We start from the raw sequence: 13,464 nt of genomic DNA, 5'->3' as shown, positions 1-13,464 counted from the left end.
TTGATTAGTGTTTGGTGAAAGTGCTATACAAGGACCAGAGGGTGAGAATAGTGCCTGATAAAGATTTACTTAGTATATCGTGGTATAAAAGCATAACAAAGTATAGTAAACTGTAGTAAAAGTTTTGGTAAATCAGAGTATGGTATAGCATTGTTAAATCCATGGTTAACCAAGGTAAATCATGATAAATGTGTAGTTTAATCAAGAAAAGAATGCTAAAAAATAATGTATTAATTTAACATGGAAAACGCTTAGAAGTGCAGGATCAAGTAGCAAGTGTATTGAAGGGTTCCTGTGTATTTTTCAGATGCTGCTCACATTAAAACTTGAATGTGTTGTATCATCATCTTTGTTGTGTTACTTATTTGGCAGTGAAATACAGTACCTTAACATAAAATAATACTTGTTTAGTGTGCTTATACTTTTTTTGTATTATTATTTTCAGCCAAAGCAGTTAAGGTAAAAATCAAGCTTGGTAAGAAAGAAGAGAAGAGGCATGACAAAGGCAAGAAGCGACAAAGTCGAATAAAAGCAAAACCAGTTGTGAGCGACGATGAGAGCGAGGAAGAGCAAGATGATAATGTATGTCTGGGAAGGGGGGTTCCCTTCACTTTTACTCATTAATATAAATCTGTTTTACAGAACACAATATATGGGTGAAAGAATCTTACTAATAATGAGAAAAAAAAACCAAAAAAAAAAACCTCTATCTCATGAAAACCAAAACTACCTGCATCTGCTACATCACAGCACAAACATGCTGAACAAAGTTTGTCTGGAAAATCCTAAGAGCCTTGACCCTAACAGCCTTCCTCAGTCTGACCTTTCAACTCTGCTACTCCCACTTACTCTCTGTCTGTTTTAATGTAGAAGAGGTGGGACTGGCAGAGTTGAAAGGTCACATGATTTGAATGGAATGAGAAAGGCCGTTCAGTGCCCAGCATTTAGGATTCTCTAGATCAGTGTTTCTCAACCGGGGTTTCGTGGGACGTGTGCAGGTGTTTCATGGAAAAAAATGAAAACATTACTGTTAGCTAGCTAGCTAACGTTAGCCAAGTTAGTTAGCAAACGTTACATTTACATAAAGCCCTCATACATGTTTGAAATACGTAGCTAACGTTAACTAATACAATGTTGCTCACTATTAACTCATCAAACACACGCTTCTGTATTGTATATTTAAAAAAATATAATAATCAGCTATAAGCAAGTAACATTACACCAAGTAGGCTGATAGCTATATCTATGGTTGATATCGACGTAATGGCGTGTTTCTGTCACGTGAGACGTAACTATAGCGACCATAGATCGCAGTTGTTTTGAAAACAACGCAAGTGCCAGTGAATTTTGCGTCAACACAACATAGACAAGTAGCTACAAAAAAGAGATCTAGTTGTATCGTGTGAATGTACATCAACAAATGATGAAACTGAATGTCAGGCTAAGAAAGCTAAAATTGTCACTCGACAATTCTGCGAGAGCTATTTGCAGTTTGGATTTTTGTCAACGAGAGAACATTCTTATCCTCTTCCACGGGGAGAAACTTTCAAACGGTGCCATGGCACCAAGCAAGTTAAAGCGTCATCTTACAACCAAACACCAGCATCTTGTCAGTAAGAACTTTACTTTTTCAAGTGTCTGAAAGAGCAGAAAGATAAGCAAGTGCGAATGATGGTGGACTATACAACTGTTTCTAACAAAGCGCTGGAAACAAGCTACATGGTAGCTGAAATTGTAGCAAAAACAAAAAAAACACACACTATAGCAGAGACCGTAACCTTACCTGCTTGCAAAGAAATTATAAGAATGGTGGGTCCTCAGGCAGTAAGAAATTGAAAAGGTTCCCCTGTCAGACAGCACAATACATCGGCGCATTGATGACATGTCTGGAGATATCGAGACATTACTTTTTGATAAACTTCATTCTAGTGGAAAATTTTCATTGGCCATAGATGAATCAACAGATATCAGTGGACATGCAAATGTGAGGTACATAGATGGGGAGAAATGAAGAGCATTTTCTTTTTTGCAAAGAAATGCCAAGGCACACCACCGGGGAGGAAATATTTAGTGTAACAGCAACGTACTTTAAGGAAGCCAGCCTCGAGTGGAAAAATTGTATAGGTGTTTGTACAGATGGGGTGGCCTCAATGGCTGGTAAAATGAAGGGATTCGTCAGCAAAGTAAGGGAACAAAACCCTGATGTGATGGTGACACATTGCTTCATGCACCGTGAAGCATTCTTGGCTAAAATACTGCCGAACGATCTGTCTGAAGTGTTGAATGAATCAGTTAAATTAGTGAACTTTATTAAAACACGTCCATTGAAATATCACCTCTTCTACATGCTGTGTAAAGAAACTGAAGCAGAACACCAGAGTTTGTTGTACACACAGAGGTACGCTGGCTCTCACGCGGAAAAGTGCTACACTGATTTATTTGCTGATATGGCATGGTGCGCAAAGCTTGCGTACCTCACTGATGTGTTCAGCCATCTTAATGAATTGAACAAGAAAATAAAAGGCAGAAACGAGAATCTTCTTTCCAGCACAGATAAGATGAATGGCTTTAGGGCAAAGTTGTCCTTTTGGCGTACCAAAGTATCGGAAGGCACAATGGAAATGTTCCCCCTGACAAATAGGGCATAAGCCGGTGGCTGCAGCCTTCTCAAAAGTGTGTCAGAAGACTTGCAGATTCTGGAGGAAAAAATCAACATATACTTTGCGGGAATTAATACTGATGATTTTGACTGGGTCCGATACCCCTTTGGTTCAATTGCATTGAAAAACGCAAACAATGTGTCCATGTCTGCTTTAGATCAGCTCGCTGAATTGAGGATGGATCGCACTTTGAGGATACAGTATGACGACAGGCCGCTGGATGACTTCTGGTTGAGGGTCGGAAATGGGTATCCCAACCTTTCAAGTCTTGCTGTCTCAATTCTGTTGCCATTTTCTACAACTTACATGTGTGAGTTAAGATTTTCAAGCTTTACTTACATTAAGAACAAAGAGAGCGGCTGTGATCTGTGGAAGAAAGAACTCCGAGTGTCACTGTCAACAGTTCCCCCAAAGATTAAACACCTCTGTGCCACAAAACAGGCACAGGTGTCGCAGTATTTTATTTATTTATTTTTTTGCCTTTCATAACAGACTATGAATAGCAGCACGCACAACACCAGTAGTTTTTAATTTCACTTCGATTTTCAGTTACATTTAGAGTGCATCCGCATATATTGTTGATAAACATTTTTTAACTAAAACTCTGGTGCTTTCACTGTGGTCTTCTGACGAGGTTGCTGTGGCCACTGACTGTGTACGAGGTTTCTTTGACAACAGTAGAGAAGCTGGAAGCTTTAATCAGTTCATACACCAGGAAATGGTTGGGAGTTCCACTCTGCCTCAGCAGAGTGGGACTTTATGGTAACGGAATACTGCAGCTACCAGTCTCCGCTCTAACCGAGGAATTTAAGTACGCCAAGGTCAGACTGGAAATGACATTAGTAGAGTCACGCAACAAATGCGTGAGGGAGGCAGCACCTGTGTTGAAAACTGGAAAAAAGTGGGCTGCAAGGAAAGCTGTGGAAGATGCTAAGGCTGCCCTTCGAATTGGTGATATCATGGGGCAAGTTCAGCATGGAAGAAGGGGTCTTGGTCTCAGTTCAGCTCCTCCTACATGGCACAAGGCAGCCCCCGCTCAAAGGAAGAAGCTGGTAGTCAACGAGTTGCAAAAGCAGGAGGAGAGGATGAGGTGTATAAAGGCCATTTCCCAGGCCAAGCAGGGAGAATGGATGAGATGGGAGAGTGTGGAACAACGCAAGATTGAGTGGCAAGACCTATGGTCAGTGGAACAGAGCAGGATCAGTTTCCTCATCAGGTCAACATATGATGTTCTCCCATCACCACAGAACCTAAACCTCTGGGTAGGAGAGGATCCCTCATGTCCTTTGTGTTCATCACCTGCAACATTAAGGCACATTTTGACAGGATGTAAGGTGGCTCTTAGCCAAGGTCGGTTTACTTGGTGCCATGACCAGGTGCTGCGATGTTTGGCCTTAGCAATGGAAGACAAGCGTAACCTGACCAATAAGTTGCCACCTGTTCCATCAAAACATTACACACAAAAGACAACATTCCTCCACCCAGGAGAGCAACCACCAAGAAAAGGTGTTAAAACCAGTCCTCGCCCAGGACAACTGGAAGCTGCTAGAGACTGGAAAATGCTGGCAGATGTTGGTCAACGGCTTATTTTTCCACCTGAGATTGCCACCACTAACCTTCGACCAGATATTGTCTTGTGGTCTGGATCAGCACGCCTTGCTCACCTGGTAGAGTTAACAGTGCCATGGGAGGATGCTGTAGATGAAGCGTACGAGAGGAAGAAACTGCGGTATGCTCAACTAGCCACTGAAGCGGAACAGCGAGGATGGAGAGTCCGGGTTCACCCAATGGAAGTGGGTTGTCGAGGATTTGTGGCATACTCTACAACCCGGTTTCTCAGAGACGTCGGATTCAGTGGCCAAGAGAAGTGAAGAACTTATCTGAAGCAGCAGAGAGGAGCAGCAACTGGCTGTGGTTGAGACGGAAAGATTCTGGCTGGGGATCTCAAGCACAATAGAAAGAAAGAAACGCTGATGTACAGGTAAGTAAGCTGGGCTGAGTTGAGCGGGGGACGGAGGGGGGTGATGCTGGGACGCCAGAATCACCATCGAGCCCTCTTGAGGTGTGGTGGGCTAGTCGACGAAACACTGAGGATGGAAGGTGCCCACTTGAAGACCCCAGAGATGTACCCTACTTAGCTCAATCCAGATGGTTGTCATGCTAATGCACTGGGGAGGCCGCACTGTGGTTGATCCCCGGAGCCAGCATCGCAGCCGTTGTGTGTGCTGATGCGCCAGGGAGGCAAATAAGCAGATCAGTGCTTTCAGTTTTGAGCATTCTGACATGGATTTTCTTGGCTTTTATAATGCCTAATTAGCAACATAAATTGAAGAGGCTAAACTAGTTTTTATTTGATTTAATAGTTTGATTAATAATTTAAAATTAGTACAATGCTATATTAGCTTAAATCAGTTGTTTGTTTTATACTAAGTGTTTTGTTCTCGATTTGAATAGGAGTGCTCATTGCAATGTTTAAGATTGTCATTTGTTAAATTTATGCCATGTCTTTAGTCAAAGCATGGATACATTGTTTATCCTGAAACATGATGGTGCAATTGCAACAGACAATATGAAGTTTAAACCTGAGGTTTAAAACCAGTTTAAACCTCAATCACCAATCTGATTGCAATTGCACTGATAAGTTTATAATGGTATTTTTTATTATTTTTGTCAGTAATGATTTGCCCGTCGGGAATGCAGTGCACTGATTGCTGATGTACAATTAGTAATATAAAAAGCAGTACTATCTGTGATTAAACTATAGTTTTAAGATTATATTATGTGGTGTGCCCGGGTGTGTCTTCCATAAAAAAAGGTTGAGAACCACTGCTCTAGACGAACAGGGTAAAGGCCACTCTGAGACAAATTATAATTATTCTGTTGTGCAGCAACAGAACTCAGAACCACTCGGAATGATTGCAAACTCTTAAATCCACTCCCAGCTTATAGTGTTAATAGTGACATAGGAATTGGAAGTATGTCACAAAAAGCCTAGACTGATTCTCAAATGTATAATAATAACAGTAAAACGATGTTGGTAACTGGATTGTTTTTTTGTTTTTTTTCATTACCGAGTTTGTATTTGTTTTTTTCTGCTTCCAGGACCAATCAGACGGAAGTGGGAGTGACGATGAGTGATCAAAAGAAGAGCTGTTCTAAGATTCGACTGATGTGCTTTATTCTTTATTTCGTTCATTTTTCTTACAAAAATGTTTATGATCCCCGTGCCCCTGCTCTAATCTTGGGTAGTTATAGGCTCGATCCAAATCATTGTTATCTTAATGTTGAAACCAGTCAGAGACCAACTTGGTCTCCAAGACAAGCTGTTTCATTGTGCACTTTGTGCATGTTACCCATGATAAGTCATGGGACCAATTATAATACATTGTGTTTGTTTATACTCTTGACTTATGCAAGAAAAAAAAAAAAAAAAGGTAACTTAAGCTTAAATTAGCAAATCCAAATGTAAGCTTGTTCAACAAAAGAACATTATAAAGCTATACAAAGACAGTAGACTCCAGTCGGGTAAGAATTGACTTCACTAAAATACAACTGTGTCCTTGTGGAATTGTGGTCATTATGGAAAAAAAGCAGTTTGTATAGCAGTATATTCAAGAAGTAGTTTCTTTTCAATTTGTCCTGATATTGTTGTGAGTCTGACTTTGAATACATTGGCATACAATATAAATCCAGCTCTACCCAGGCTTCATGAAGTTAATAAAAAATTGTATGGGTCATATTTTTTAGTTATACTGTAACTAGTTTCAGTTTCTGTAAACCCCTTTTGTTATCTGCAGCCTGTTTTATTAGTTAAGCTTTAGTACTGCTAGCCTGTATTCCTGTATACTGCACAGTTGTCAGCCATTTAAGTTAGCAAATAAATGGACATCACCAAATAAGCAAAAAATATTGTTACGCAAATAAGATGGGAGCGATGGGGGCCCCCGCCCCCCGGCCCGCCATGGCGGGGTACAGTTTTCTATGGCTAGCAAATTTATGGCCCTTGATTGGCATACAGTATCATCTGCTTTTCCCAAACATTTCAGCTTTTTGAAAACAGTATACCCAGCCCGTGTGACAGTCGTTTCTTAACCTTCTACATCATTAAACCCAAAACCCCAAATACCCAGATGGAATTTAGTTTTGTTTGCTTTACTACAAAATATTATCTTAATGAGAGTACGATGCAAAGAAAAAGCACCATATGACCATATGAATCTGTTCTGTGTTTATTAAGACTAGTTACATGGCCGGGTAAGGTATAAACAGTATAATGTGGCCACTAGTGATTGTATGTTCTTGTTTGGCCATGCAGCTATTGATATTTTTATACTCTGGTTAAACATATGACTTTGTTAAATGTTTGGATTAAAATATATTTGCTTCATCATATATTTGCTTTGTGCTTGTTAAACTGAGTAACATGCTTTAAATGGTTTTTGTTTCTGGATTTTTAATGCTAATGACAATTATCTCTTTGTTATCTCCGTGTGCGTGCGTGCGTGCGGGCATGCATGTGTGTGTACGCATGCATGTGTACGTGTGCATGCATGTGTGCGTGCGCTCATGCACGTGCGTGTGTGCGCGCGCATGCCTGTGTGTGTGCGTGCGTGCATGCGTGCTTGTGTGTGTGTGTGTGTAAATGTTACTCTGAAATGGTGCATCTTGTTTGATGTACTGTTAAAGGTGACCCCCCTCCTCCAACATGTCTGATGTGTGATCATGCTGGTTATCACCCTTCCCTAAAGTGTACTTAATTTTTGCTTTCTTTGCACAATTTCTTTGGTTGTAACTCATAGCCCAAGGCAAATAAAATTCCATAATTTTGATGAGAACTGTTGTCTTTTATATCTAGGAAAAAAGCATTTTTTACCTGATGGTGGGACCAATGTGTTCATGACAGCTTGTACATTTCTATGTTGGTCCGATTCAGTGGATCGGGAGACGGTTGCTTGTATCTACTGTTAGACTGAGTTCCAGTATCTGCTTGCTAAACATGCCTTTTTTTTCGCAAAATGAACCTTCTAGCCACAGGCAGCAATACAAATAAAAATGTTAAAGTACACTTTTCGAAATTGAAGTACACTGTAAGGTCATAAACCAAGCTAAATACAACAATCCGTGCTATAGCAGTGCGGAATGATCTGTTTAGTGTAAGTTGTTGTTAAACTATAAAGATGATATGCCACCAAAAATGAAAGTGGAAATCATCAAACAAATGTTATTGCTGGTATTCTATCAGTTCCAAAAAATGGTTACACTGAGGTTTGACAGCCCTAATTCAAGTTTTGAACAGAAATGATTATATTCTGATCTGAATATGAATACACTATCAATGTTCAGTAGGTTGTTATCAATGATTTGCATGGGTGATCAATAGTATATTGTAGGTAAAACAATTGAAATATTTTTAATTACCCTAAGCAACTGCAATCCACCACCAGCATCTCATAAACAGGAACATTTATAGTTTAAAGTACATTTTGTTATACCGGCGGGGCTGAGAAAGTTGAATTGTTGCAATTGATTGTGCTGGTTGTTACTTCAGGAGGTCCCTTCTGGCTGATACAAATGCATGATGTTCCTTGAAGAGCAGACTGGATGCTCAGAAATACAGTACGAGAGCAACCACAAATGGAACTTTGCACTATGAAATTCAATGTCATTTTTAACATTGTAAAGGTTCCTTTTTTTCATCCATACACAAACTTCTAAGCTGGCCTTGCTTACTAGGGTTTTGTAGGCTCATTAACTTTAAATGTCTCATATCAACGTAATCGCACTTTTTACATTGATTTTGAATGTTTGTGATAAATCTTCCATTCATTAACCTTCATTTCACATGTAGCCCCATTTGCGATATATAGAAAATCTGCGCTGTGATTGTATTACATAGATGCTATGCATTAAATGAACACAAGGGGCTTCTAAATAAGCCCATTGTCCTTAAGAGTTGGAGCAGTCATTTTCCCAGAGATCAAAAACATTTTTTCTTTTTGATTTCCAGTAATTTTAACAACAAAACCAAGCTGCTTCTGTAGAAGAATACACAGATATTCTGCCTAGTTGGACATATTCTTTGAAGTTGCTTGCTGTTTAGATAGTAGTAAACCTCAGAAGAAAGGGATACATTTTAAGCTGATCCTGTTCTGAGAGCCAGAGATGTCAGCTGGAAATTGTCAGGTGTCACAGTAATCTCTGCTATTCCTCTGTTGTCTTTGTGTGCAACAGAGATCATCAAGTTTTAATTGAGAACCTTTTATATTTGAGTGGTTTTCAAAGAGGTCTTTGAATATGTCAAAATTAGGTGTATATAAAGGAACCAGCTGGCCTTTATTATGATCAGATATTTGATTTATTATCTTTAGTGTTCCTTGTTTTCGTATGTTTATTTTACATATATTAAAATAGGGATAAAATCGGTAAAACAAAAAAAAAAAAGTTTTTAAGTTGAAACCTGTAAAAATCAGAGGGAAAAAATCTCAGTATACACTCTTTACATATGGAATATGATGCATAGCAGTTCTGGTTTCTGATTAAGTTTTACGTCTCTGGCATCATGATGAAGCAGAATCTGTGCAAGTAAGCCACATTTTTCCAAGTTACCTGGTACTTTGCGAACATTTGGGCAATCGATGTGCTGATGGAAATAGTACCTACAGAAGGCATGCACATGACATCTTCAGCACAACACAAGCCAGGTTTATTCATCTTCAGACCATAAAAATAAAATTGACAGAACTGGGCAGTGCAAGCTATCGGGAAATGCATCAAAAACCACACTGCGTTTACATCAATGTGTTCCATAAGTTTACTAACTAAAGCATCACCGTTTTCCAACTCATTAACAGTCATTCTGTGCTTTATTCTTTATTAAAGCGTGTGTAAAGGCCTCATAAATGGATTGCTTGTCTCTCAGTTCACTTAATTTTTTTAGTTTAATGTATTGCTTATTTTTCGGTATGTTGTTTCATTATCAGTGAGAACATGTACCTCAGTGCAGCTGTATTTTCAGCGCTATGTATCCTCTGCCTCATTTGACCCACTTCTGCTATATTTGCTTTTTGTACACTTTGAAACATTCATTTTCGTTTGAATATTCATAAACTGATTTACGTTTTCTCCCCATTCCCATCCACTAAAAATGTAATATTTTCGTGTAAGTATTTCAATTTAGTTTTTGATCAAGCTAGTAGTTGTCAATTGCCACAATAATCAGACTTTAATTGGCCAACATAATCATGTGATAATGTGTTTGTGAGGTGACAGAGAACCACGTTTGAACATTATTTGATCCTCTGACATGTAAACGTACCTGCTGTATCCTAGGGTACAGTGTATGGCTGTGTGGCAATGATGTGTGTACTTCGGTGTTGTATGTTGCATGTTGTGTGTTAATGTTGGTGTATAGTCATTGGTACACAGGATATAATATGGGTTATGCGCACGAGTGTTTAAAATGTATATTTGTATTTAGGCACAAGGATTGCACAGCACTTCATGTGCAGGTAAAATGCAATAATATGTAAGCGCAGGGAATTGCACTTTATTAATTCATGTCCAGTTGTACTAAGACTCAAATTGAATGACTGATTAGCAATTGAGTCTCGGTACAGCTGCATAAAAGCAGCATGTTTTCACTCAGTTGGGGTTGTGTGTTCAATGAGTGGAGAACGGGATTGGAGACGGAGGTAATAGCAATTAGTAATAAAGTGTAATACCAGCCTACCGTGTTTGTCTGTGTAGGCCGTTTTGTTTGTCTCTTTGTTTTGGCTACAAGTGACGTGTCCTGTGTTTTGTTTGTCTTTCAACTTTTTAATTTCTGTTTGTTTAATCATTAAATGCTGAGCACAAGCAAGCGCTCAGCTTCACCAAAACTTCACGTCTCTCTGTCTGTTTTGTATTGGTCCCTGTTTCTGGTCTGACGTCAGCTACTACATCCGTCTTTGTGACAGGCTGCTAATTACAATGTCAGAGTCAAAATAAAACAGCATTTTAATCAAAATATTGTGTATTTTCTAGAAAATAGTACCAGGAAAATATTGAATAATAGACAAAAATCAGGTATAAATTAGTAAAAACCAACGTCCTGTTAAAAAAAAAAAAAAATCCTATAATTTTTCCATATAATTCGGAACAAACCGGAAACGTTGAACACTTATTAATTATCTAGTATCACATAAAGTTTGTAAAAATCAAAGGAGAAGTAGAATACTGAGCATCATATAAAAGATTTTCAGAGCACATCCTTTTGGGACTCCCTGGATTTGGATGCAGCTAAACAAATGATCATCTTGTGAAAATGTTGTGACTTAAAACAATAAAGATGTGTTATTTTTGAAAGGACACTTACAAAAGTAATATGAAAAGTGTTTGGGATAACACCTGTTTATCCTTTAAAATGTGTTTCCAAGAGGGTACCCACCCCAGTTTTGTCTGGTTTAACTTTTAAATTGGTCATTTTTCAGTTTGATTATTGAGGTTTTTTATTTTTACCAAATTTGTCCCAAAAAAATATTTTGCTTTGTATTTTTCACAAAGTTAATTTGCACTTAAAAAAAAAAAAAATGTAAATTAAATCTTGGTTTAGCATTTTTGAGGAATCTTTGAAGTGTTAGTTCTTGTCTGGTGTCTGGATTTTCTTCAGAAAAGTGCTGTACATTTGGCTAGTCATACAGTTAAGTTGTTGTTCTAGCATTATGCAAGAAAAGGCAAGAAGTTGATTGTGTGGGACAGATCTGAATGTGTTTTTATTTCAATTTTGATTTATATCATTTATGTTTTTATTCGGTGGACCTTTCACTTTTTTACACGTTAGTGGCATAGCAATTATTTATTCTGACAGGTTATGACCCACCCTGTGACAGTCAGTACCTAAATCAATAACAGTATCTGCATTTCAAGGTTTCTTAATGTAGCTCTCTGTGATTTATCAGCAATAAACAGCCAAGTTCTTAGAAAATATTATGTCATTTGAAAATATGTACATGCATATCTCTCAATAACACTGCTGTACTCTGTATATATTCAATAAATGTGTACTGACTTCATTTAAACACTTTTTCATTAACAGAGAACAAAACAAAAAAATACCTGCACAATTTTCTTCTGCAGAAAGTGTCTTTCTTTTTCCTGCCATGTCGACTCGCACGTAAACTACATGACTTGCTTCTGTTCTACTGGGAGTCGCTGCGAACCAGGGATTATAATGTACACATGCTGCGTACATGCCTAATCACGCGAAATGTGATGAAATTCAAATTTAAAAACAGCTTTATTGGCTGTACATGTCATTGCACTTGACACAGTATCATATTACATGTAGTCAGTTTTGGGTAAAAATCTATATATGTTTTAATTATACAGTATAAATATCACGTAATTCTGAACAATGTACTCAAGTTTGTGTGTCTCTTGTGATAGTGCTTGATATCATTATTTCAGCAACTTTATTATTTGACGATTGATGAACTCCTGTATCAGATCAATAATTATCTTCCTTTGCAATACAGGTAAAAATTGTGCCTTTTAAACTTCATAAATTCTTCATCAAGTTCCGTAGCCCTTCTGTGTCTGTTTTTGGTGTAATTTCACAAAAAATGAATAAAAAGTAATGTGCTGATCATACTACACTATCTTGCTTTACGTGCTTTAGGTGGCTATGAAACGCTTTACGGTCAACACATTTTTTTTCTGGTTGCGATCACATTTTTATTCTTAGGACAATTATTTGTGTAACTGCTAAGAGCAACGGACAACATGTTAGAAGTCACATTTCCTGGAGAACACCGGACCTGTGCTAGCTTGGCAGGACCTGCCTGGCGAGGAAGCTCGCATTTTCTTCCAAAAAGTTCTCTGCATTTGCGAGCCTGACATGGGGAGCTCATATATAACTCAAACTGTAATGTAACAAAATCATTACTGTCAGTTCAGTTCTACATACATTTGAAACCAATAACAATCAACCGGCACTTCGGTTTATTACAAAACTTAACTTACAGTACCGACCGATATATTTTTAGCATTGTTTTAATGTGACAAATATTTTTAAAACAATGACTTTTTTTTTTTGACAATGCAGCTCTGGGCAGCTTACAGGCAAGCCCCCAGTCGCCCGGCCAGACTACAGCGGTCACTGGTGCGTGGTGAGCTGAGGACACCCTGGCCAACCTAAGCCTTTCCCCACCCCCAATGGTGCTTGGCCAGTTGTGCACTGCCCCCATTTACGGTCAGCAATAGAATAGCCTGGACTCGAACTGGCAACCTCCAGGCTATAGGTCACATCCTGCACTCCACTTGCCTTTACCAGATGCATCACTCGGGAGCCCCTTCTAGTTCAGTTTTTGTTTAGAATATGTCACAACCCGTCATTTGCAATGAAATTACATTGCAATGGCAATATGGGGTGATGTGAGAAATATTTGTATTAAGATTTTGTTTTTAATTTACTGTTGTTTTTGTGACCAGCTGTTTATTCAATGTAAAATACAACAAGCATGTGAGTTACACATTTTTAAACAATCATTAAACATGAGTCATTGGGGATACCGGAGGACGACTGCAGGTTGCACAGTATTTATTTTGAGTTGCAATGTGCTTTAGGGGAATGTTAACTCTGAACTGGAGTGGAAGATCCAGCCTACATAGACTGGATTAATGAACATCGCAAAACAGGTGGCCGTATTGTAAAAAGGCACGCTAACTTCTTAGGCCCCATCAGGATTATGACGATATTGGTTTATGACAGTTTTCATGGGCATTCTTTACAAATAAAAAACTGTTATTACAAGATCAGATTTATTTT

General features: G+C 38.5%; 1 protein-coding gene across 4 annotated transcripts in view; it reads left to right on the top strand.

The window, feature by feature from the left end:
* Positions 1-6,595, top strand: part of LOC121300231 (probable global transcription activator SNF2L2) — a 51,843-nt gene extending 45,248 nt beyond the window's left edge. For 3 of the 4 annotated variants that reach the window (XM_041228739.1, XM_041228731.1, XM_041228754.1), the window contains 2 exons: positions 446-582; positions 5,763-6,595. In XM_041228739.1, the coding sequence (XP_041084673.1) occupies positions 446-582; positions 5,763-5,798 (173 nt within the window). In that variant the 3' untranslated portion in view covers positions 5,799-6,595. The remainder of the gene's footprint in view (positions 1-445; positions 583-5,762) is intronic. The other variant, XM_041228746.1, reaches the window with a different exon arrangement.
* The last annotated feature ends 6,869 nt before the right edge of the window (positions 6,596-13,464 follow it).

The sequence above is a fragment of the Polyodon spathula genome, chromosome 2, assembly GCF_017654505.1.
Source record: "Polyodon spathula isolate WHYD16114869_AA chromosome 2, ASM1765450v1, whole genome shotgun sequence".
Lineage (NCBI taxonomy): Eukaryota > Metazoa > Chordata > Actinopteri > Acipenseriformes > Polyodontidae > Polyodon > Polyodon spathula.
The sequence above is the reverse complement of the archived record's forward strand: the minus strand, read 5'-3'. Positions and strand labels throughout refer to the sequence as shown.